Source organism: Carcharhinus amblyrhynchos, chromosome 14 (genome assembly GCF_965287045.1).
Source record: "Carcharhinus amblyrhynchos chromosome 14, sCarAmb.v2.hapA, whole genome shotgun sequence".
NCBI lineage: Eukaryota > Metazoa > Chordata > Chondrichthyes > Carcharhiniformes > Carcharhinidae > Carcharhinus > Carcharhinus amblyrhynchos.
In genome coordinates this window covers 73794590-73821713 of record NC_137337.1, presented here as the reverse complement: position 1 = coordinate 73821713, position 27124 = coordinate 73794590, and the positions used below count along the sequence as shown (strand labels likewise).

At 46.2% G+C, this 27124-nt stretch overlaps 1 protein-coding gene across 6 annotated transcripts in view; it reads right to left on the bottom strand.

The window, feature by feature from the left end:
• Window positions 1-27124, bottom strand: part of LOC145352783 (alpha-(1,6)-fucosyltransferase) — a 565169-nt gene that overhangs the window by 26464 nt on the left and 511581 nt on the right. For all 6 annotated transcript variants that reach the window (XM_080203100.1, XM_080203101.1, XM_080203102.1 and 3 more), the window contains one exon: window positions 26119-26356. In XM_080203100.1, coding sequence (XP_080059226.1) covers window positions 26119-26356 — 238 coding nt within the window. The remainder of the gene's footprint in view (window positions 1-26118; window positions 26357-27124) is intronic.

Genomic DNA, 27124 nt, shown 5'->3' with positions numbered 1-27124 from the left:
TTGGCACGTCAGCTACAACTCTCACCAACTTTTACAGATAGAAAGCATTCTTTCTGGTTGTATCACAGCTTGGTATGGGCTCCTGCTCTGCCAAAGACTGCAGGAACTACAAAAGGTTGTGAATGTAGCCCAATCCATCACACAAACCAGCCTCCCATCCACTGACTCTGTCTACACTTCCCGCTGCCTCGGCAAAGCAGCCAGCATAATTAAGGATCCCAGACATTCTCTCTTCCACCTTCTTCCTTCAGGAAAAAGATACAAAAGTCTGAAGACACGTATCAACCGACTCGAGAACAGCTTCTTCCCTGCTGCCTTCAGACTTTTGAATGGACCTACCTCGTATTAAGTTGATCTTTCTCTACACCCTAGTTATGACTGTAAACCTACATTCTGCACCCTCTCCTTATGAATGGTATGTTTTGTCTGTATAGTGTGCAAGAAGCAATGCTGTATGTTTTTACTGTAAGTTAATACATGTGACAATAATAAATCAAATCAAATCAAATAAAGCTCGGTAAAATTGTGGAAAAACATAAAAGCTGACCTTTTGGTTCTATAACTTTAAATACTTACCAGAGTCTCGGAGGACACAGGTCTTGTTCTCTACTCCTGTTGTTCCCAATGATAAGAGCCATTTCCATGAAGTATTTAAAGGGAGCAGTTCAGTGTCTGCTCTCTAAAATAGCCAACTATTCCAGCTGTACGTGTGATCCTTCTCAAACAGCCTTCCTGCCAAATCCTAATCCAGACCATTCTGCACAAATCCCCACATCAAGCAGCTACCCCCCATCACTCACAAGCATTTAGTTCTTGTGGCGCAGTGAGTTAGCATCCCTGACGCCAGAAGCTCTGAGTTTGAGTCCCACCCCAGGACCTGATGAGCAAGGAAGGTGTGTTTGAACATGTGGCAAATACTAGGATTTTATAGGGTGGCACAGTGGTCAGCACTGCAGCCTCACAGCGCCAGGGACCCGGGTTCGATTCTGGCCTTGGGTGACTGGGATTGTGGTCGGCGCAGACTCGATGGGCCGAATGGCCCCCCCTTCTGCATTGTAGGGATTATGGAAGGCAGGACTAGCGTTCACTTTCCAGCTGAGTCCTGACATCGTCATGTCACGTTGTTCCAAAGTGTTCCATACCGGTGCGGTTTCCCACTGCTCCCATTGTGGAGAAGCAGACGCGGGTTGAAAATTCCGAGCAGACCATCAGTTTCACCCCGGTCTCCAGTGGGTTTCCCAATCAGCCAGAGCAGGGCAGTTACCATGGGAAATTCATGCCAGCGTGAAAGTGATATTTGCATCCCTGCCATCTCTCCCTTCCCATCATTGAACCCGGCGGTGGGTACCAATGGGATAATCCTGCTCACTGGCTGAAAAAAACCGGCCTTTCACACCAGCAGGGTTTTCCAGTCCTGCTGCCAGTTAATGAAGGTTTGGCTGAGCGCCAAATTCTCTATCCTTGCTGGCAGCTGTGACAAGATGTGAACAGCTGGAAAATTCCGGTCATGGTTTTCGAAATGCTATTGCTACAGATTGATTAGAAACATACGTGATACATATTGGGAATTTTTTTTACTCATTTGCAGGACATGGTGTCACTGGCTAGGCCAGCATTTATTGTCCATCCCTAGTTGCCCCTGGAGGGCATTTGAGAGTCAACCACATTGCTGCGGCTCTGGAGTCACATGTAGGTCAGACCAGGTAAGGATGGCAGATTTCCTTCCCTAAAGGACATTAGTAAACCAAATAGGTTTTTCTGACAATCGGCAATAATCTCATGGTCATCAGTAGATTCTTAAATCCAGATATTTTTTATTGAATTCAAATTCCACCATCTGCTGTGGCGAGATTCGAACCAGGATCCCCAGAACATTAGCTGAGTTTCTGGATTAGTAGTCTGGCGATAATAGCACTCGGCCATCGCCTCCCCTGGAAATCGATCTTCTCCTCGTTTTTGCCTACCAGGACCTCCATACACCTACCCGAGACTAACGAAGCAAGTTTCCAACTTGAATAAAGGGATCAGCGACTGAGCTAAAGTCTGCTCTGCCGACTTCTGTGGCAGGCAAATAACATTGTATTTCAGCCCTCAGATAACGAAGGAAAAGGACACCGTCTGATATTGTGCAGGGCCATTTCATACAATTCGCTATTGATTGTTATTTCTGCAGGCTGGTTTCCAACGAAACAAGCACTTCCTTTTCAAGAAAGGTCTTTCTGCCTCTGCACACTGCAGAGAGAGAGGGTTCACGGGGGCAACCGTCGCAAACAGCGCTGCTGAAAATGGCCACTCGCTACAGCTGAGGATGTGAGTCCTCTTGAGACATATTCTCCGGAGCTGCCTAATCTGCGGAATTCGCCTTTCAATCTCTTTCTTAACAGCTGCTCCATTTGATAGTAGGCTGTGGCTCAGACTGCACTGTTCTCATTGTTGAACAGAGACACGAAGCTCACTTCCAGTGGTTTAATTCCTTTTCTTTCCAAAACATTCATCCTCGAGAGAGAGAGAGAGAGATGTTGCCTGTCCCTGGTTTCCCGAGAAAGTGCAGACATGGTCTGCTACAGGCCACTCCGAGGGCTGTTCAGAATCATGTCATTGAGGCGTCACAGCAGTCAGCACTGCTGTCTCACAGCGCCAGGAATCTGGGTTCGATTCCCGGCTTTGGGTCACTGTCCGAGTGGAGTTTGCATGTTCTCCCCATGTCTGCGTGGGTTTCCTCCGGGTACTCTGATTTCCTCCCACACTCCAAAGATGCGCAGGTTAGGTGGATTGGCCATGGTAAATTGCTCCTCAGTGTCCAAACATGTCAGGTTAGGTCGAATGGCCATGGTAAATTGCCCCTTAGTGTCCCAAAATATGTAGCTTAGATGGATTAGCCATGGTAAATGTGTGGGGTTATGAGAATAGGATGGGGAAAAGGGCTGGGAAGGTACTCTGTCAGAGAGAGTCAGTGCAGACTCGATGGGCCAAATGACCTCCTTCTGCACTGTAGGGATTCTATGATTTATGTTTTCCTATGAGCAAGCCCAATAATTATCAATAATAAATCAAATCAAAAAGCCTCGAGATCAATAAGGCCATTGACCTGTACAGGAATCGAACTAGCAACCTTAACGTTACTAACATCATGCTTTAACAATGTCAGCCAACTGTCCTTCCCTAAAGGACATGAGTGAAATGTTCATTTCTGCTGATGCTAATGTTTTTCAATCCATTTTCTTTTTGAAACCAAACTCATTTTTTCAGATTGCCACAGTGACATGTTGACTTACATTTTCTGGATTTTAAATTCAGGGTTACAAATCCACCAGCTCATTGAGCCACTCTGCTGCTACCCTGCGGGCAGATAGCTTTGACTACTTTGGATTTATTTTAGTAATTCCTCTTCACAGAACTGTTGTGGCACAGCAGGAGGCCATTTGGCCCATCATATGTACACTGGCTCTCAAAATGAGCATTAGTGAACAGTACGGTGGCACAGCGGTTAGCACTGCTGCCTCACAGCGCCAGGGACCCAGGTGCGATTCCTGGCTTGGGTCACTGTCTGTGTGGAGTTTGCACATTCTCCCCGTGTCTGCGTGGGCTTTCTCTGGGCGCTCCGGCTTCTTCCCACAGTCTGAAAGACGTGCTGAGTAGGTACATCGGCCGTGCTAAATTCTCCCTCAGTGTAACCCGAACAGGCGTCGGAGCATGGCAGCTTGGGGATTTTCACAGTAACTTCATTGCAGTGTTAATGTAAGCATACTTGTGACATGAATAAATAAACTTTGCTTTACTTACCTTTTCCCTATAACCCCTGCACACTGTTTCCATTCAATTAATCATCCAATACTTCATCAAATGTCTCCGGACAGGGATCAAAGTGAGAAAGCAGGATTAGGCTGTTGAATTGGACGATCAGCCATGATCGTGATGAATGGTGGAGCAGGCTCGAAGGGCCAAATGGCCTCCTCCTGCTCCTATCTTCCTTCCATCGGGTAAAAGATACAAAAGTCTGAGATCACGTACCGACGGATTCAAGAACAGCTTCTTCCCTGCTGCTGTCAGACTTTTGAATGGACCTATTATATATGAAGCTGATCTTTCTCTGTACCCTAGCTGTGACTGTCTTCTCCTTTCCTTCTCCCCTACGTACTCTATGAATGGTATGTTTAGCCTGTATAGCATGTAAGAAACAATACTTTGCATTGTGTCCGAATACTTGTGATGAAATAAATCAAATCAATCAAGTTTAAAATTAGAGATCGGCTACGCAGAGATGTCAGGAAGCCCTAGTTCACACCAATAATAAATACGATGTGGAGTTGCCAGTATTGGACTGGGGTAAGCACAGTAAGAAGTCTCACAACACCAGGTTAAAGTCCAACAGGTTTATCTGGTAGCACGACCTTTCGGAACGTTGCCTCTTCATCAGATGAGTGCCCAGGAGTGGCTCCGAAAGCTCGTGCTACCAAATAAACCCGTTGGACTTTAACCTGGTGTTGTGTAACAGTAATAAATACAATCAAATCAAAAGTTTGAACCTGCCTCCATCAGATTTTTGGCCAGTGAATTTCAGACCCCAAGCACTCGCTGTGTTAAGAAGTTTCTCACATCGCATTTGCTCTTGAAAAACACTGAGACTGAGAAGGGGAATGAATAAGTAGTTGAGAAAGGAAAAAAAATCAGGATATTGGGAAGGAGCGGGGTTATCGGATTAATGTGGATTGGGAAGGAGCGGGGTTATCGGATTAATGTGGATATCACAACAGAGACTATGAAAATTGATTAACTGGCACTCAGATTGTGAATGATGCTTCATAAATACAAGTCATTCTTCATTTATTTTCCTATTCTCTGTAAATGAACTGACCTTTCGGGGTAGGCACAGGGTATGATAACGGAACGGTGCCGTGAAATTAGAGGATTCGCTGCCCCAATAAACATTTGAAATGGGTAAACGGGCTTGCAAGGCAACTTAGCTCACCAGGCTGGGACAGAGACAGAACAGAGTGATGTTGAGGCACTGTTCAGATATTTGCTGACGTGTATCTATTAAGTACGTCTCACATGGAAAACAAGAGGGGAGATATTGTGAAATTGCCACCTGCTGGGTTCCTGACCTTGCCATCCACTGGGACAGTCCCAGGTGAATTTGAGACACCAACTCGCCCCAGGGGAGGGGAGAAGAGAGGGGCACAGCTGGAGGGCTGCCGGTGCCACCTTTGAAACCATCTTGGACTCTGGGGACATCAATGATGAATGTCGATTCTGAGGAATGTGGGAAAGTGGTGATGCAGCTGGAGTGTGGGTCCATTACCCCGGCAAAGTGCTGAGTGGGACAAGTCACGTCTTTGCAGCAGGTCACAGTAGGAGGAAAACCTCCCCCCCACACCCCCCCGAAACATCCAGTTTGCTGGTGAGGCAAATTTACCATGAAGATTCGCAATTGTGCTCTGCCCACAGAACGCATCGGGAAATACAACCTGTGACAAGACATTACACAAGGGAACGAGGGGGGTGAGAAATTTACCAGGTTTCTTTTTTTAACCTTTTTATAACGTAATTAGATGCAAATCAACGGGTTTACACAAAGGTCAAACGAGATTGACAACCACTGAGAGGGAATGGGAATTTTAATTGCCAAATTTGGCATTTGCATACCAAATATAAAGGTAGCGCGAAGAGGCGGTTCACATCCCCAACACCTCCTCAGTCAGTCAAACAACATCCTTCTGGGGCTGACTGCTTCCTACTCTATTGTGAGCCGTTGTAAAGGCACCATGGCTTGAGGGGGGGTGGGGGGGTACCTGAATCTGTCATCTGTTGGACTAAGTGGAGCAAGTTATCAGTGCCGTCCCCGTAACCTGTAAACAGGAGGGGGGCTGGTTTGCCTCTGGTTCCTGCTGTTGTGTCTCAGTGCTCCATCAGTTGTGTCGACTGACGGGAGCGCTTGTGTTCGCCGAAGGGATTATTAACAAAGGTTAGCACAGCGGGCTGTAATAATTAACGGAAAAATTTCAGGCTCCAGCAGGACATCATAATTAAAAAGGCAATTTGAAGTCGTGGCATAAATTTCGATGATTCAAAACGGCATCCTCGACTTTCAGGCTTGCTGCATCGGTTTTCTCTCTCTGTTGTGATCTCTCCATCTTGCCGCCTGCTTGGGTTTTCTTTTCATTTGTTCCTGGGACATGGGCATCACTGGCTGGGCCAGCATTTACTGCCCATTCCTAGTTGTCCCTGGTGGGCAGGTGAGAGTCAACCATCTTGCTGCGGCTCTGGAGTCACATGTAGGCTGGACTGGGTAAGATCCTGACCTCTCACCCTCCACTGGGACAGTCCCAGGTGAATCTGACCCTAACCATCTCACCCCGTGGGTGGGGAACGGAGTGGGGCACAGCTGGAGGTCTCTCAGGTTGCTGGTGGCACATTTGGAATAATCATGGGCTCCGGGGAGTAGGTGACTGTGTTTGGCCAAAGGATCTCTCTATTTGTCCCTCCGATACTCCCCCCCCCCCCCAGTCCTGAGCCCCCCATTCTCCCTTTAGAAGTCATCGAAGGAATCCCCCCTCCCTTGTTTTACTCTACAAGCCAAACCCCTCCCTGTAGCTCCTAAGAATTAAACTACTGCCTCACAGAGCCAGGGACCTGGCTTTGATTCCTGGTCGCCATCTGCGCAGAGTTTGCACATTCTCCCCGTGTCTGCATGTGTTTCCTCCGGGTGTGTTGGTTTCCTCCCACTGTCCAAAAGATGTGCTGGTTAGGTGCACTGGCACTCCCCCTCAATGTACGCGATCAGGCACCGGAATGTGACGACGAGGGGATTTTCACAGTAACTACATTGCAATGTTAATGTAAGCCTTACTTGTGACACTAATAAATAAACTTAAATTTCAACTTAAAACTAATGGACCCGTGGATTGCTAACCACCCAGATGTAGCCTATTGTCCATCGAGGTTTTTAAGAAAATATTTTCTTGCCCAGGAGATGGGCTTGGCTGGCGATGCCAGTGTTTATTGCCCATCCTGAATTGCCCTTGGGAAGGGTAATTGTGTGCACTCTTGCCCACCCATCTGGCCTGCTGCTGGGCAGAAGTCTGTGGCATCTCTGTTAAACGAGGCATGGTCATTGCCATAAGACATAGGAGCAGAATTAGGCCATTCGGCCCATCAAGTCTGCTACACCATTCAATCGTGGCTGATACTTTTCTCATCCCCATTCTTCTGCCGTTTCCCCATAACCCCTGATCCTCAAAGACCTATCTATCTCTGTCTTAAAGACACCTGGCCTCCACAGCCTTCTGCGACAAAGAGTTCCACAGATTCACCACCCTCTGGCTGAAGAAATTCCTCCTCATCTCTGTTTTAAAGGATCATCCCTTCAGCCTGAGGTTGTGCCCTCTGGTTCTGGTTCTAGTTGCGATCAGCAACGTCAGGCTCGGTGAGACTCTGCAGGGTTCCTTGGCCGATTGTGGCCTTCGAAGCACCCTCCCTCCCTCGGTGCCCATGCATTCCATTCACACAACACCCGAAAACGGAATCTCAACTGATTCATCTCATGACATTCAAACCTCCGCTTGTATATCAGACTCTTCACCAAGACTGCAAAGGAACTACGAAAGGTCGTGAATGTAGCCCAATCCATCAGGCAAACCAGCTTCCCATCCACTGACTCCGTCTACGCTTCCCGCTGCCTTGGCAAAGCAGCCAACATAATTAAGGGCCTTACGCACCCCGGACATTCTCTCTTCCACCTTCTTAATTCGGGAATAAGATACAAAAGTCTGAGGTCACGTATCGACTCAAGAGCAGCTTTTTCCCTGCTGCTGTCAGGCTTTTAACTAGACTTGCCTTGCATTAAGTTGCTCTTTCTCTACACCCTAGCTATGACTATAACACTATATTCTGCACCCTCTCCTTTCCTTCTCTGTGGATGGTATGCTTTGTCTGTATAAGTGCGCAATCAACAATACTTTTCACTGTATGTTAATACATGTGACAATAATAAATCGAATCAAGCTTAGGTTCACTCTCCACCTGAAAGATCAAGGTGAAATCGGAGCCCTTTCAGTGAATGAAACTTGCTCTGTTCTGTAATACTGGCTCCTTTGCCAACGCGGACCCTTACTTATTGCATAGAGAGCGAGATCGAGATAAGCAAGCAGGTCAGTAGCCAACACAAATGAATGATCTGCCGTGCCCAGCGTGTAACATACCCCCTTTCCCATTAAGGCAGCGTTGGAAAATCATATCAAAGCACGCAGCTTCTGCACCCAGCTCCTTTTCAACAACCCCTGATGGTGAGAATGCGAAAGAGCCTTTCATCTCAGCTTGCCCTACCTCATGGCATTCCACATCCGTCACGGCCACTGACTCGGACCTCGGGATCGTACGGGACTGAATGGTTCCCAGTTTAACCTCGCAGGGAGAACAGAGGACACTCTCAGGGGTGTTGTTCAGGCTTAACATATCAGATAGCTGGGGGAAAAAGGCCACAGTCTCATGAGGGGCTTGACACTCCTGCTAACGGCTTGAATTGCAGTGCAGAGGAGGTCATGGCCCACTGCCTTTCAGATACACAGGAGCTCTTTGTCAAGTGTTGGGACTGTGAGATGTACTTAACATTCACTAGCAAGGATATTCTGGACAGAGTTGTATGCAAAACGTCACACAAAGTACGCAATGCACGCAAAGGCAAATTGGTATGTTGGCCTTCATAGCAAGAAGATTCATAGAAACCCGTAGAAAATCATAGAATCCCTACTGTGCAGAAGGAGGCCCATTGAGCCTGCACTGTCAACGATCCCACCAGGTCCTATCCCCAACATCCCACATATTTACTCCACTAATCCCTCTAAGCTACACATCCTGGGACACTAAGAAGCAACCTAGCATAGCCAATCAACTTAACCCGCACAACTTTGGACTGTGGGAGGAAACTGGAGCACCCAAAGGGAACCCACGTAGATGCGGGAGAACGTGCAAACTCTACACAGATCCAAGCCGGGAATTGAACCCGGGTCCCTGGAGCTGTGAGGGAGCAGTGCTAATCACTGTGCCAACGTACCACTCACACAAAGACAGAAGTAAGGATGCTTTGCCTCAATTATCCCTGGCATGATGAGGCCACATCTGGAATATTGTGCACAATTCTGGCCTCCCTATCCGAGTAAGGATGTTCCTGCCAAAGAGGGAGAGCAACGAAGGTTTACCAGACCCATCCCTGGGATGGCGGGATTGACGTACGAGGAGAGATTGAGTCGGTTAGGATTGTATTCACTGGAATTCAGAAGAATGGGGGAGGGGACTCTCACTGAAACCTATAAAATTCTAACACCACCAGACAGGGTAGATGCAGGAAAGATGTTCTCGATGGTGCAACCAGGGATCAAAGTCTACAGATATGGAGTAAACCATTCAGGAGGGAGGTGAGGAGAAATTTCTTCACCCAGAGAGTGGCGAATGTGTGGAATTCACCACCACAGAAAGTAGTTGAGGCCAAAACGTTGTACATTTTTAAGAAGGGATTAGATATTGCTCTTGAGTGAAGGGAATCAAAGGATATGGTGGGGGTGGCTGGGAGGCAGGATCAGGCCGTTGAGTTTGATGATCAGCCATGACTGTAATGAAGCTTCCTTCTGTGCCAAATGGCATGGTTTTCCGAGAGTGATAATGTTCCAACAGCCCCAAGAGTTGATCAGAGGCTGCAGCAAGCTCGAAGGGCCGAACGGCCTACTGCTGCTCCTATTTTCTATAATAGTTAGATTTCCTATCCTTCCTTCCCTCCTTCTGGTTGATCTTTCTGATTGGACTCTTATTTTGGACAGCCTATGGTTCACAAGAAAAAAAGCCTCTGCATTGTGAGTCACTTTGGTTAAGAAAAGACTGCAGCCAATGTCTGCTACAACTCTCACCAAGTGTTACAAATATGCCATAGAAAGCATTCTTTCTGGTTGTATCACAGCTTAGTATGGGCTCCTGCTCTGCCCAAGACTCTGCAAGAAACTAAAAAAGGGTTGTGAACATAGCCCAGTCCATCATGCAAACCAACATCCCATCCACTGACTCTGTCTACAAATCCCACTGCCTTGGAAAAGCAGCCAAAATAATCAAAGTGCACCCCGGACATTCTCTCTTCCACCTTCTTTCTTCGGAAAAGTTGTACAAAAGTCTGAGATCATATACCAACCGACTCAAGAACAGCTTCTTCCCTGCTGCCATCAGACTTTTGAATGGACCTACCTCGCATTAAGTTGATCTTTCTTTAAACCCCAGCTATGACTGTAACATTACATTTTGCACTCTCTCCTCCTCCCCATGTGCTCTATTGCTTTGTCTGTATAGGATGCAAGAAATAATACCTTTCACTGTATCCCAATACAGGTCATCATAATAAATCAAATCATATTTTAAGTTGATCTTTCTCTACACCATAGCTATGACAGTAGCACTACATTCTGTACCCTCTCCTTTCCTTCTCCCCTATGTATTCAATGAAGAGAATGCTTTGTCTGTATAATGTGCAAGAAATAATACTTTTCTCTGTATCCCAATACATGTGACAATAATAAATCAAATCATGTATGAAGCTGATCTTTCTCTACACCTTAGCTATAACAATAGTCTGCACCCTCTCCTTTCCTTGTCTCCTATGTACTCTATGAACAGTATGCTTTGTTGGTATAAAGTGCAAGGAATAATACTTTTCACCGTATCCCAATACACGTGACAATAATAAATCAAATCATATATTAAGCTGATCTTTCTCTACACCCTAGCAATGACAGTAACACTACATTCTGCACCCTCTCCTTTCCTTCTCTCCTATGTACTCTATGAACAGCATGCTTTGTTGGCGTGAAGTGCAGGGAATAATACTTTCCATTGTATCCCAACACATGTGCCAATAATAAACCAAATCAAATCAACCAATTTACATTTCCCTGAAAGGTACGCCATGGTAAAAACACACTGGTTTGCCTGGTCTCAGAACTGTACTCCAGCATTCTGTACTCTCCTCCTGCCTCACCAATATACAATGTTTCCACTGGCTGATCACTCACTTGACATTTTATTTTAATGTGGGTTACAAGATACATCAAAACAAATGGCAGTCGGGCCATTGTTACAGAAGAGAAGAGTGGATGGTTCTCTCAAGAATTCTCCAGATCACTGCAGCCTCTGATCAACTCTTGGGGCTGTTGGAACATTATCACTCTCGGAAAACCATGCCATTTGGCACAGAACAAAGCTTCGTAATGAGTAGTTGGCAGCTGCAGATTCGCGGCTAATTTCTCCCACTAAAAGCGCTGACAGAGTTTCCAGTCTTCAGCTCCCACGGCTGACATCAATATGTTTATCCAAGAGATGGATTTCCTAATCAACTTTAACCGAACTGAACTTCACTCCTGCAATAACTGGAAGGCGACCTGTTGTGCATTGAAGGCTTTATTACGGACTGTAAATAGATGTATGTACAAACAAGGGTCCAACAAACCTAAAGATGCCACTGTTCTCCCTGGCTCCAACCGAGGGTCCTCCCTGACCCAAGACCCCGCACCCAATTGGTTGGTCTTCCTGTGCTGCCCCTCCACTGGGTCCGGCCTAATCACGTGAGCCTCAGGGATCACCCGCTTAAAAAGAGGGCACGTTACCGCAACTCCCAAAAAATAAGGTTTGGGAAATCCAAATGAGCTCAGAACTGCATAGGGATCTCCTCGGGGTGCAGTCCTGGAGATTGTGCCAACATCACGACCATTGTGGGTGGCACAGTGGTTAGCCCTGCTGCCTCACCGCGCCAGAGACCCGGGGTTCGATTCCCGGCTTGGGTCGCTGTCTGTGCAGAGTTCGCACATTCTCCTCGTGTCTGCGTGGGTTTCCTCCGGTTTTCTCCCACAGTCCGGAAGACGCGCTGATTGGGTGCATTGGGTCATGCTAAATCCGCCCTCAGTGTACCCAAACAGGCGCCGGAGGGTGGCGACTAGGGGGTTTTCACAGTAACTTCATTGCAGTGTTAACATAAGCCTACTTGTGACTAATAAATAAACTTTACATGACTTGTGAAGGCAAAAAAGGGTTCAGGTGAACACTTGGCATCTTTGGGAGGGTTCAGCTGTTTTCTGGATCTTACCTCGCTCCCTACCTGTTGGGACTAGAGTGCACACACTGGAGATCGGTGTGATCTGACTCAGCACCTCGGATTCATTTTATCAGCGGCAGGAACTTGCAGCGCAGGGCATCCGCACCCCTGGCACTGCCCACTCTGCCTCAGTTGGCCTTGTCAGGAGCAGGCTGTGGACATGACCCTTACAGCGCCAGTTTGCGTGTGGAAACTGCACGTTCTCCCCATGTCTGTGTGTGTTTCCTGTGGTTTCCTCCCACAGTCTGAGAGATGTGCTGGTTGGGTACATTGGCCGTGCTAAATTCTCTCTCAGCGTACCCGAACAGGCGCCGGAGTGTGGCGACTGGGGGATTTTCACAGTAACTTCATTGCGGTGTTAATGTAAGCCTACTTGTGACACTAGGAAATTGAAAAAACAATGGTCTCCTTCTGCATTGTAGGGGTTCTACATACCAGAGTAGCTAGTTTAGTTAATCGGAATAAAACTAAGGTGGAATTTTTTTATTCGTTCATGTGACATGGGCTTCGCTAGCTGGTCAATATTTATTGCCCATCCCTTAGTTACCTTGGAGGCAGTTGAGAATCAACCACATTGCTGTGGCTCTGGAGTCACATGTAGGCCAGACCGGGTAAGGACGGCAGATTTCCGTCCCTGAAGGGCATTAGTGAACCAGGCGGGTTTTTCCGACTTACGAAGTCAGAAGATGAAAGTTTCCGGATAAAGGTGCGCCAAACTGAAAAATCATCATTGCTTCTTTCTCCGCTGGCACTGCCGATTATTCCCAGCATTTTCTGATGGCATTTCAGACTTCCAGAGTCCACAGAACTGCAAAAAGGGCAGTTGATTCCTGTGATAATCCTGACAATAGGAATTGTTCTTTTAAAGATGAAGGTTCCGTCCCAATGTTTTCGTTGCAATAAAACTGTCAGCATCCCCACGATTAACCAGAAAGGGCTTTAACGCAGACAGAAAGCAAGGGATGTCCCAGGAATACAAACAAGCCATTCACCATCGCGAGTTTGACTTGTAGTTAAATCGTGCCTTTCAATGTCATTTACTTTTTGGTAGACATAGCTCCCCATTGCAAGTTTAATTTGCCACAATATATTTGCCTAGAGCTCCATCTGTCAGAGTGAATCTCCCCGTTAATTCCAAATTATCCAGGTGACTGGACATTTGATTCTAAATGTTACGCAACTGGACATGAATGTTAAAGGTGTCCATAACACACCTGGAGTTTCGCGTGTCCGATGGTCAGTTGTCATGGACGACACCTTGACGCACTGAAATCCATTGTTAAAGTAAAATCTCCGCTTGCTACCCAACTGTTGGATAGGGTAATTCATTTATTAGTCACAAGTAGGCTTACATTAACACTGCAATGAAGTTACTGTGTAAATCCCCTAGTTGCCATATCTGTTCGGGTACACTGAGGGGAAATTTAGCATGGCCAATGCACTTAACCAGCACGTCTTTCGGGCTGTAGGAGGAAACCCACGCAGATACGGGGAGAATGTGCAGACTCCACACAGACAGTGACCCCCAAGCTGGGAATCGAACCTGGGTCCCTGGCGCTGTGAAGCAGCAGTGCTAATCGCTGTGCCACCGTTTCCCAGGAAGTGTAGACGTAATCAATGGATGGGAGGCTGGTTTGTGTGACGGACTTGTTTTGTCTGCATAGCACGCAAGAAACAATACATTTCACAACCCTTTGTAGTTTCTTGCAGTCTTGGACAGAGCAGGAGCCATACCAAACTATGATACACCTGGAAAGGACGCTTTCTATGGTGCACCTGTAAAAAGCTGAAGGGAACATGCCAAATTTCACGTTTGTGGATGGGGTGCCAATTAAGCAGGGCTGCTTTATCCTGGGTGGTGTTACGCTTAAGTCATTAGGATGACATTTTTATACCCTCTGACCTATACCCGTGTCTAATAAAGTTAACAAAAGAGGTAAAGTAAACCTTGAGCTAACTGGTCAAGGGATGGCAACACTATGAGTATTTGTCCTGAGCTATTCGAACACATGACTGACATTGGGTGATCAACAAGGCCCAGGTACATTCCCGGGAGCTGAGTTGCGGGGGTGGGGGGCGGTCATCACTGGGCCTTCTTCAGATGGAAGGTGACCAGGGAAGATGGAAGAAAACCTGGGTAAAAGTTTCCCAACACTTCCACTGGAGATCAGAAAGCTGTCGCCACCAGCAATAAGGAACAACAGAGTCTGCAACATTGGATTGTTCATAAGATATAGGAGATTGGGCCATTTGGCCCATCAAGTCTGTTCCACCATTTGATCATGGCTGATATGCTCCTCATCCCCATTTCCCTGCCTTCTCCCCTCAACCCTGCAACCCGTTACCAATTAAAAATCCGTCTAACTCCATCTTAAATTTAAGAAGGAGTTAGACAGATTGTTTGCGATGGGTAAACCACGCTCGCTGTCCTGAGTTCCATAATTTGCTGTCTATTTAACTTATCTAAATTGTCACTTGGTAACAAACTACTTTAAAATCATCTGTAAATTTTCGATTGCCTCTTGTTCAATAGGGGCTTGCCATTCAGAATAATGCCAGGCCAGTACAATTGACGATCGAGGGGCAAGTACGTTATTAGTGAATCGCTCCCTCATTTTCCTAACTAAGTTCCAATATCAAGGAATTTGAACAAGAACCATTAAAACTGCTCTACCTTTGCCAACCAAGTTTATACAGCACTCAGTTTGCAGAGAATACAAACCAGGATTAAATGCTTAACACGTTAGGAGATACCAAACTGGAAAATGACAAGCTTTTCATTTGATGGTGGTTAATAGTCAAGGATTTCTGTTGCTGTGGGACACAACCAGGGCTTGGATTTATTGGCATGTTACTTGTGGTTGGACGGGGCATGCTGCGGGGGGGGGGCCTTTTGTTGCACTGACAACACCCAACGCTGCCAGGAAACCTGCGGCAGGGTGCACCATTGGCGGGACTGGAAGAACCCGCCAACACAAACACCTGGAAAACTTCATCCATAGAAACCTTAATGAGGGTCCACCCTTTCCTTCATAAAAGTCCGATACATAAGCAGCCCTGTTTATTTCATGGGGCGTGGCTTGGATCTTGCACTTAATGGTGAACAAACAATACATTTATCGTGGCTAATCATTTCGAACCTACACATCTTTTGGACACTAAGGGGCAATTTAGCATGGCCAATGCACCTAATCCACACATCTTTCACCGTGGGAGGAAACGGGAGCACCCGGAGGAGCCCATGCCAACATGGGCAGAATAGAAAGATAGAAAATAAGAGCAGGGGAGGGCCATTTGGCCCTTCGAGCCTACTCCATCATTCATCACGATCATGGCTGATTGTCCAACTCAATAGCTAATCCTGCTTACTCCCCATAACCTTTGATCCCATTTGCCCCAAGTGCTATATCTAGCCGTCTCTTCAGTACATTATAAATGTGCAAACCCCTCACAGACAGTGACCTGGGACTGGAATTGAATTTGGGTCCCTGGCACCATGAGGCAACAGTGCCACCCTGCTGTCCATAAACCAAAAGTAGAGAATGGAATTTAAGCTGAATCCCAATGATGATAAACGGGAGGTAGCCGGTTCTAAATGTGATCTACAATAAAAATATTCAATTTACTGTGATTGAACATCTTGCGCTTGCTGGAGGAGTTAAGATATCTGAGTCAGTAAAGCTCAATGTGTACTATCAGTGGAGTCTGCCAGTGCACCAACATGTCTGCCAAGAAGTGTTCTCCAATCTTAGGTCATTGGAATATGACACATGAGACATTTAATTAATACACTCTTTCACAAATTCATTCACTTTGGCAGACTGGATTTCAGAGCAGAAACTATGTATAAAAACACAGAAACTAGAAGCAGGAGGAGGCCATTTGGCCCTTCCAGCCTGCTCTGCCATTCATTTTGAACATGGCAGATCACCAAACTCAATATCCTGATCCCCCCTTTGCCCCCATATTCCTTGATCCCTTTAGCCCCAAGAGCTATATCTAATTTCTTCTTGAAATCACACAACGTTTTGGCCTCAACTACTTACTGGGTGAAGAAAGTCCTCCTCACTTCAGTTCTAAAAGGTCCACCCTTTAACCTCAAACTAGTTCTGGACTCCCCCACCATTGGGAACATGCTTTCTGAATCTACCCTGTCTAACCCTGTTAGAATTTTATAAGTTTGTCTGAGATCCCCTCTCACTCGTCTAAACTCCAGTGAATAGATTCCTGACCGACTTAGACTCTCCTCAAATGGCAGTCCTGCCATCCCAGGGGATTAGCCTGGTAAACCTTCTCTGTCCTCCCTCTATAGCAAGGACATCCTTCCTCAGATAAGGACAGTAAAACTGCTCACAATATTCCAGATGTGATTTGACCAACACCCTAGATAATTGCAGCAAAACATCCCTATCCCTGCGCTCAAATGTATGTATGCTTTTTTCGACACCAGGTTTTAGTCCAACCTATTTATTAGCTTGCGAGTATATTATCAAATAAATAGGTTGGACTAAAACCTGGTGTTGTCAGACTTTTTACTGTGTTTACGCCAGTCCAACGCCGGCATACCCACATCATGCTTTTTTCGAAGCAGTGGAACATAGTGTTGTTCTGCAGATGTTTCACTTCCTACCTAAACGCACGCACATCTGGTTTTGAATCTGAATGACGAAGAAAAGGTGCTTAACTGTAACGATTCACTAGATCCACATCAAAGAGCATTTGGATTTGAGTTGGCAAGCAGTGAGTGACCTAAAACATCAAGCCACCGTGTTAGCAGTGCCACGACACGCTCAATCTTTCCAAACATGAGAAGTAAGCGGCGAGGATACAAAAAATCATTATTTTTATGAAGTGCCTTTTCAACTGCTGTCTAACTATAGCCACAGTGTCTGTCACTGACAGCTCATTTCATTCTTTCAGGCTGTCACTCACAAACACGGGAACTGTCACTCAACCTTTCACTCACTTCTCCCTCGATTCCCCTCATCATCAGGTGCCAGTCGCAACTCCATCTGTCAACATTTCGGGCCATTAAAACTAACCGCAAAAAAACGGCGGAGTCACTGGGATGGCATTTGTAGAATCAGAGAATCCCTACAGTGCAGAAGGAGGCCATTCAGCCCATCGAGTCTGCACTGACCACAATCCCGTCCAGGCCCTATTCTCGTAACCCCACTTACTGACCCTGCAAATCCCCCCTGACACTATTTAGTGTGGCCAATCAACCTAGCCCACACTTCTTATCCATCAGCATCAAGTTGTATCAGATCAATTCAAATCTTCTGAGGAGCTATCGGAATGGGTACAAGACTTGGACTGAGCTGCAAGTTAACAGGAGCCCCCCTTAGCCCGGGGGTCTGGATTACTAGTCCAATGGCACTACCAATATACCTTGATGCAGAGGCACTGGAAAATTTCATTACTAATCTTGCTCGTGATTCATAAAATGTTTCAAGTGAGCCATCCTGGTTTCTCAATCCAATCCAACTATCAACATCCTGGGGGGTGGGGGGTCACCTTTAACCACTGGACTAGCCATCTAAATACAATGGCTACAAAATCAGAGACTGCAGTATCTCACCTCCTGATTTCCCAAAAGCTGTTCACCTTCCTCTGATTTTGATTTGATTTGATTTATTATTGAAACATACAGTGATAAGTATTGTTTCTTGCGCGCTACACAGGCAAAACATGCCGTTCATAGAGAAGGAAACGAGAGAGTGCAGAATGTAGTGTTACAGTCGTAGCTAGGGTGTAGAGAAAGGTCAACTCAATGCAAGGTAGGTCCATTCAAAAGTCTGGTAGCAGCAGGGAAGAAGCTGTTCTTGAGTCGGTTGGTACATGACCTCAGATTTTTGTATCTTTTTCCCAAAGGAAGAAGGTGAAAGAGAGAATATCCTGGGTGTGTGGGGTCCTTAATTATGCCGGCTGCTTTTCCCAAGGCAGCAGGAAGTGCAGACAGAGTCAATGGATGGGAGGCTGGTTTACGTGATGGATTGGGCTACATTCACGACCTTTTGTAGTTTTTTGTGGTCTTGGGTAGAGCAGGAGCCATACCAAGCTGTTTCTTAACAATAGTGTCGGCATGGGGGGGACTGGGACAAGTTGGTGATCTGGACCCCTAAAAACTTGAAGCTGTTGATCCTCTGAAAGCCGGGGAAATGTTAAATGAAGATTAAGGGCGGGATTTTTCAGATGGTGAGCTTTCTTAACCGATTTGACAGGGAGTGAGGTGGAGGTGAGCTGCCTTCTTGAACCACTGCAGTGCAGGAGGTGCTCCCACAGTGCTGCTAGGGAGGGAATTCCAGGATTTTGATCCGGGAACAGTGAAGAAATGGCGATATATTTCCAAATCAGGATGGCGAGTGACTTGGTGGGGAACCTGCGGGTGGTGGTGATCCTATGTGTCTGCTGCTGTTGTCCTTCTAGTTGGTGGCGGTCATGAGTTTGGACAGTGCTGCCTAAGCAGCCGTAACGAGTTCCTGCAGTGCATTTTGTAGATGGTATACACGGCTGCCACTGTTCATCAGCAGTGGAGGGAGTGAATGTTTGTAGATGTGGTGTCAATCAAGTGGGCTGCTTTGTCCTGGATGGTGTCAAGCTTCGAGTGTTATTGGAGCTGCACCCATCCAGGCAAGAGGGTAGTATTCCATCACACTCCTGACTTGTGTCTTCTAGATTGGAAAATCAGGAGGCTGCAGGATTCCCGAGCCTCTGACTTGTTCTTGGAGCCACAATATTTGTATGGCTAGTCCAATGGTTAATGTCCCAGGATGTTGATAGTTTGGATTGGATTGAGAAACCAGGATGGCTCACGTTAAACATTTAATGAATCTCGGGCGAGATTGGAGAATTTCTTTTGGGATTTACCAATGCCTCTGCATTGGGCGTAGCGGTAGTGTCCCTGGGCTAATAATCCAGAGGGCCAGGCTAATGCTCAGGGGTCATGGGTTCACGGCTGCTGGAATATAAAGATAATCTCGCTAACGGTGACCATGACAACAACCACCGATTGCTGCAAAAACTCATCCGCCTCACTGGCGCATTTTCGGGAAGGAAATCTGCCATCCTTACCCAGTCTGGCCTACGTGGGACTTCAGACCCCACGACAACGTGGTTGATTCTTAACTGCCCTCTGAAACGGCCAGCCACTCGCCCAGCCAGCGATGCCCACATCCCCACGAAAGAATCAACCAAAGAATAATCAGGAAACGGACGGAAAATGGTTTGTTTGATTAATACTGATTGCACGGTGGGATTTTGACACACCATTTCTTACATTTTCTTTGGAGCTCAGCGCGTCATTAATCTCGCAAGCCGGTTTGTTCCTTTAAGAACACAAAAGGCGGTTTTGTTTCCTGATCGGTCAAGAGCTTAATTGCTCTTTGATGAGGGGAACTCGCAGATTTTGGAGGTGCTCGTAAATTTCCTCCGCCAGGATCGAATAAATCAACATGAAGTGGCTGTCCTTCCCTTTATATACTTTTGACAGTTTAAAACATGGTTTGTTGAGAGTAATGAATGCTCTCGGCAATTTCTATATATAATCATGGCTTCCTCAACGCGATGCCTGCCTATTAAAACCAGCATTTCTCAATACTTCCCACAATAAATAAAGCACGCACAACTAGCAATTTATAGACTGACTGGCTCACTACAAAATGTACCATTTACCCATTGTTCCCCTGGTTCAGGAAGCTGCAGAATTCCATTCTCACTGCCAGAAATTGTGCGCCTTCTTGTTCTGCATCAGAAATACGCAGCAACCTCACGGCTAAAAAAAAATAACAATTGCGTGACCGTTTGATTATCGTGCGGTCAGTTGGAAAGCATTTTTACTTCATCTGCCATCAATCACGTCAACTTTCCCTCGGTTTTCCTGCCTCGTGCTATTTTCTCAGTTTTAACTCCGACTTGCCGATAGCTCTCGCCCACCCTCCGCTCTGCCCCTACTCCACAATCGGCAGAGGGACAGCTCACCCGTGTTTGCTGCCTGCCTACTTCCACCGTCCGGGTTAAAGTTATTATTTATTCATCAGTGTCGCAAGTCAGCCTACATTAACGCCGCAATGAAGTTACTGTGAAAATCCCCCCCAGTCGCCACACTCCGGCGCCTGTTCGGGTACACTGAGGGAGAATTTAGCATGGCCAATGCACCTAACCAGAATGTCTATGGACTGTGGGAGGAAACTGGAGCATCTGGAGGAAACCCCTGCAGACACGGGGGGAATGCGCAGACTCCACACAGACAGTGACTCAAGCCAGGAATCGAACTCGGGTCCCTGGTGCTTTGAGGCAGCAATGCTAACCACTGTGCTACCCTCAGTAATGTGAATCGATATTTGCATCTACCTGTCTCTCTTGGCTTTTCTTTTGTCTGGGTGAAGCTTTAGGCACAACCAAGGACATACACCATGGATTTTATGCATTGCAAGGTTCCTAACTCTCCAAAGATCCTGCAAGGCTCCCGAAAAGCCATCCAGGTTAAGAAAACACTCCATTGCACTCTTCACAATCCTATTCTTTTGGCCTCCTGAGACTTATTATTATTCATTCTCATCTACACAAACACCCAAACAGAATCACAGAATCTCTACAGTGCAGAAGGGGGCCATTCGGCCCATCGAGCCTGCACTGACAAAAATCCCACCCAGGCTCTATCCCTATAACGCCACATATTTTCATTTATAAATAAATACCTTGCTAATCCCCCTGACACTAATGGGCAACTTACCAGGGCCAGTCAACCTAGCCCACGTGTTGCTAGACTGTGGGAGAAAACCGGAACAGTTGAGAAAACCCATGCAGACACGCGGAGAACATGCAGACTCCACACAGTCACCTGAGGCTGGAATTGAATCCGGGTCCCTGGCGCTGAGAGACAGAATGGTGACATAATGCCAGGGACCCGGGTTTACCCCTTATCCTCAAACCATGACCCCCTAATTTTGGAATCCCCCATTATCGCAAATTCTTTTTCAACCTACCCTGTCTAACCCTGTTAGAATTTTATAAGTTTCTTATAGTAAGGAATTAGTCTGATAAACCTTCGCTGAACTCCCTCTATAGCAAGGACATCCTTCCTCAGATAAGGACACCAAAACTGTACACAATACTCCAGCTGTGGCCTCACCAACGCCCTACACAACTGCAGTAAAACATCCTTATATTCAAATCCTCTCACTATTTGCCTCGAGAGAAAAGAGCTGACGTTTCAAATCCAGATGACCTCTTGTCAAAGGGTCATCTGGACTCGAAACACCAGCTCTTTTCTCTCCTTCCAGATGCTACCAGACCTGCTGAGGTTTTCCAGCATTTTCTCTTTTGGTTTCAGATTCCAGCATCCGCAGTAATCTGCTTTTACACCGTTTGCCTTCTTTACCGCCTGCACCTCTCTCTGGCCTGCCTCCTCTCCCTGTAAGAAGGGAAAAGGCCTACTGAGGAAATAGAGTAACTGGTGTGAAAAACGCCAATATCCATAAAGCCCGCTCAACACTTGAGCAACCAGCAGTGACAGTAAATAAATCAATCTGAATTTCTCCTCATCCTGGGGAGGGAAACTGACATTTGATTTTGCATTGCTGGAAATCTCTGGTCATGAAATGTGTGCGCGTGATAAACTCAAGTCATTTCTGTGAACATCCCACAGCACAGCACATGTCAAATGTCAGTCAAAAGTTGATATTTATGTATCGTGAATCTTCATCTGTCACTTGAGTAAGCACTGATAATTTGGGTCAGGAAAACTGAAGGGACTAGCCCAATGATTTGGTACTAACGCAGGTTTTTATTGCAACGATACATCACTGACAAAGCAAGGTCATTTTCCAAGAGTCCTGCATTGCCAATGTGTCTCATGATGCTAAGTGGCAAATATGTTATAAGGAGAGGCTGGATAGACTGGGACTTTTTCCTCTGGAGCGCAAGAGGCTGAGGGGTGATCTTATAGAGGTCTATAAAATAATGAGGGACATAAACCAGTTGGATAGTTAATATCTTTTCCCAAAGGTAGGGGAGTCTAAAACTAGAGGGCATAGGTTTACGGTGAGAGGGGAAAGACACAAAAGGGTCCAGTGGGGCAATTTTTTCACACAAAAAGTGGTGAGCGCCTGGAACAAACTGCCAGAGGTAGCAGAAGAGGCAGATACAATTTTGTCTTTTAAAAAGTGTTAACATAGTTATGTGGGTAAGATGGGTATAGATGGATATGGGCCAAATGCAGGCAATTAGGACTAGCTTAGGGGTTAACAAAAGGGGCGGCATGGACAAATTGGTAAGAAGGGCCCGTTTCCATGCTGTAAACCTCTGTGACTCTAAATTCTTGTTCCTCTGTTGAAATATACCAGCGAAATGCGGCCCTTCAAATATAGGACCATTTTAAAATTAACTTCTTTATGCAAAACACATCGGAAGGCAGACACAGAATCTGGCATTCTCCGATTTGGCCCATGGCTTTGATTCTCCAGTCCCGCTGCAGTGAAAGGAGTTTTGGCTGAGCGTCAAATTCTCCATTCTCGCCGGCAGTGGGGCCAGAGGATTCCGGCTATTATTTGGGTTCAGAAAGTCTTGAAAACGAGCACCATTTTCGTGACGTATTTAGTGACAATAAGCGCTGACCTCTGAAGCTGGCTCTGTAGACCTCGATCCGCTGAATGTGTGCAGGGTGAGGGAACTGGACTGGTTACAGGCTGGAGAAGAGCTCTCCCTGTACAAAAGCCTAAGTTCTGCTGGAAGATCTGAGTTAGAGTGATCTCCTCTCTGGATTAGTTAGTGCCTATACCAGTCAAAGAGATGAGAGTCGTAGCGGACATGATGGATTTCCTTCACCTCCTGAGAAAGTAGGAGGCGCTGGTGGGCTTTCTTAACTGTAGCGTTGGAATAGTCTTGGCAAAACTCTCTCCAAGGCAAGCAAATTCTAATCTCGCATTCCTATCCGAGGCCTGTCCGTGATGTGATCGAATGTGACCAAATCCCAGAGAAATACGGCCAAGGGAAAATTGAATCCATGAATTCTGTGCACAAAATCCTGCTCAACTATATTCATCCCTTTCTGAAGATTTACACTGGTGCTTCAACTATCTTGTAACTGGTGCATCATGAGCTATGACAGGGACTGTAATAAGCAAAAGTCAGCAACTGCTGTCCACTTCAAAAAATAACTTAAACAATTCACCTCCTGATAGCATAATTTTTAAAAAAATTCATCTATGGAACATGGGTGTCACTGGCTGGGCCAGCATTTATTGCCCATCTCTAGTTGCCCGAGGGCAGTTGAGAGTCAACCACATTGCTGTGTCTCTGGACTCAGATGTAGGCCAGTCTGGGTAAGGATGGCAGATTTCCTTCCCTAAAGGACATTAATGAACCAGATAGATCTTTCCGACAATTGACAATGGTTTCATGAGTAGATTCTTAATTCCAGATTTTATTTTATTCAAATTCCACCATCTGCCATGGCAGGATTTGAACTCGGGCCCCCAGAACATTAGCTAAATTTCTGGATTAGTCATCTAATGGGCCATCGCCCCCTCCATGAAGTTACTCTCTGCGGCGAATGCCTGACCTTTGAAGCCACAAAGTTGGTGGCAGATTATCATATCAGATCAGTCAGGATGGTCTAATTGAATGGTGGTGCAGACTTGATGGGCCGAATGGCCTGCTCCTGCATCTTCCGATCTCCAGGGTGTGGGGGGGGAGATGACAAACGGAAAAGGAGTTAGTTCCCGCACGGAGCGAGGGAGAGGGCAGAGGAGTTACCCCAGGTTGCTGGATGGTAACCAGTCCAGCACTGGCAGAGGGCAACTAGCCTGCAGTGCTGGAGGAGAGAAGTAGATGAACCGGGATTAGGACATTGGAAAGAAAACTCACTTATAAAGTTGTCGAAAAAAGAAGAAATTGATAAGGGAGATAAACGGGTCCCAAGGCAGCTGGTGATGTAAGGATACTAATCCTTTTCTGGATAGTTGGTGTATTTACAAGATGCAACATATGTCCATCTATCCACTTACCCAATGTCCCAGCAGTCTCTCTTTAGAAGTGCTCTATGTAATAACCTCAATGAGGCCCATGAGGTGGGCTCCTTGGAGTATGAGCTCCCTGATTGAGGTTATGATTGTGCAATCAGAATGTCTCACTTGTGTATATAAGGAGTGACAGTACTGTTTCTAACTTTGGGGTGGCATGGTGGTACAGTGCTTAGCACCGCTGCCTCACAGCTCCAGAGACCCAAGTTTGAATCCCGGTTTAGGTCACTATCTGTGCGGAGTCTGCACATTCTCCCCATGTCTGCGTGGGTTTCCTCCGGGTCCTCCAGTTTCCTCCCACAGTCCAAAAAATGTGCCATTTGGGTACATTGGCCATGCTAAATTCTCCCTCAGTGTACCCGAACAGGCGCCAGAATGTGACCATTAGAGGATTTTCACAGTAACCTCATTGCAGTGTTAATGTAAGCCTGCTTGTGGCACTAATAAATAAACTTAGACTGAAGTACTCTTAAGAGAGGAGACACATTTGTAAATAAAGGGAATTTGGTGAAGGGATGCTGGCCTCTGAGGAGTTATTTCACTCTAAATATTTAATTAAATATTTCCTTCACATAAGTTCATAAGATATAGGAGCAGAATTAGGCCATTCGGCCCATCGAATCCGCTCCGCCATTCCACCATGGCTGATATGCTCCTCATCCCTATTTTCCTGCCTTCTCCTCATAACCCTTCAACCCATTACCAATTAAAAATCTAACTCCTCCTTAAATTTACTCACTGTCCCAGCATCCACCGCGCTTTGTGATAGTGGATTCCACAGATTCACAACCCTTTGGGAGAAGTAGTTTCTCCTCAACTCTGTTTTAAATTTGCTGCCCCTTATCTTAAGATTATGACCTCTCGCGCCAGAATGCCTCACAGGAGGAAGCATCCGCTCCACATCTACTTTATCCACACCTTTTATCATCTTGCAAATCTCAATTTGATCTCCCCTTATTATAAATTCTAGAGAGTAATAGCCTAAACTGTTCAATCTCTCTTCATATGACAAGCCCCTCATAGAGGTTTTAGCACGGAAACAAGCCTTTTGGCCCAACTTGTCCGTGTCATCCTTTTTTTTTTAAAAACCCCTAAGAGTCACAGAGGTTTATTGCAATGGAAACAGGCCCTTCTTACCAACTTCTCCATGCTGTCCCTTTTGTTAACCCCTAAGCTAGTCTCACATGCCTGCATTTGGCTCATATTCCTCAATATCCATCTGGCCCATGTAATCGTCCAAACGCTTTTTAAAAGATAAAATTGTACCTGCCTCTATTACTATCTCTGGCAGCTTGTTCCAGACACCCACTGCCCTCTGTGTAAAGAAATTGCCCTGCTGAACCCTTTTGTCTCTCTCCCCTCTCACCTTAAACCTATGCCCTTTAGTTTTAGACTCCCCTACCTTTGGGAAATGATATTGACTTCCTAGATGATTTATGCCCCTCATTATTTGATAGACCTCTAATAAGATTGCCTCTTAGCTCCTACGCTAAGTCCCTGTCTATCCAGCCTTTCCTTATAACTCAAACCATCAAGTCCCGGTAGCATTCGAGTAAATCTTTTCTGCACTCTTTCTAGTTTAATAATACCCTTTCTATAATAGGGTGACCAGAACTGCACACAGTGTACCAAGTGTGGCCTTACCAATGTCTTGTACAACTTCAACAAGATGTCCCAACTCCTGTATTCAATGTTCTGACTAATTGAATCATCCCTGGAATCAATCTAATGTGTATCTAAGCAACATAATTGACATGCTATTAACAGAAGGAGCATCCTTGTACTATCTGGAGGAGAGTTACGATCAAACATTTGTAAGTCTGAAGCCTTAACTGAACCATGTGAAATAGGAGTCAGTGCCTATATCTCGAGATGTTCTTCTGATGTCACTCACCGTCTACTGCCTCCAAACATGAGGCATCACTCACTGTTCAACCGGTAAGAAAGGGCAGATATTGGCTAGAGTCTCACCTGACCAATGGCCAGAGCTGGTGCCAGATCTGTCCGTACAGGTTTCACTGACTGGTTTGAAGACTGTCTCCCATCCCCCGGTGGAATAGCGCCAGTTCTGAGACTCCAGGATGAGCGTGCGTTGGGTACCGTACGCGATCATGAAGCAGTAGACCACATGATGCAGCTGGCAACCGTAACCGCACCCCTTGTTGATGTTACACACCAGCTTCTTGGCTTTGCTGCAGTCCTTGGGGTTCTGGGGACAGAACAGGGAGAAAGACGCAATTTAAAGGGAGAAAATTCAGAATTAGACAAACGCGGCCGTGTAGCATTCCCTCATCCAGAGCACTGGAAACGTTTTCCCCCATCACCGTGCACACTCGCCAATATCGATTCATAGAGAACATGAAAATACTGCAGATGCTGGAATCTGAAACAAAAACAGAAAATGCTGGAAAATCTCAGCAGGTCTGACAGCATCTGTGAGGAGAGAATAGAGCCGACGTTTCGAGTCTGGATCACCCCACATTAGAGCTGATTTATTGAAAAAAACTGCTGAGGCACTTACTACCAATCAAAAATTGATGCCAATACACGGAGCCAGTGGCCTGAAAGAAATGGGTTTTTAATGGAATTCCTTCAGAACACAAGTACAAAAGAATTTGAAGCAGGAGTAGGTCATATGTTACTCTTATACTTATCAGTAAGAGCAAGGTTCACCTCAGTCTGGATTCCACTTTCCTGCAAGATCCCCACTCCCCTTTATTCTCTTAGAGTCCAAAGATCTACCAATTGGTGGGGGAGTAAGAGGTGGAGATGCCTCAAAGAGGGAATGTCACAATGTAGGGCCCAGCAACTGGAGGCAAGGACTCTGGGGATGCGCAAGAGGCCAGAATAGATGGATGAAAGGAGCGTTCTCGTGGGGGTATAAGACTGGAGAAGATAGAATCATAGAATCCCTATATTGCAGAAAGAGGCCATTCAGCCCATCGAGTCTGCACCAAGTCTCCATCAGATCATCTTA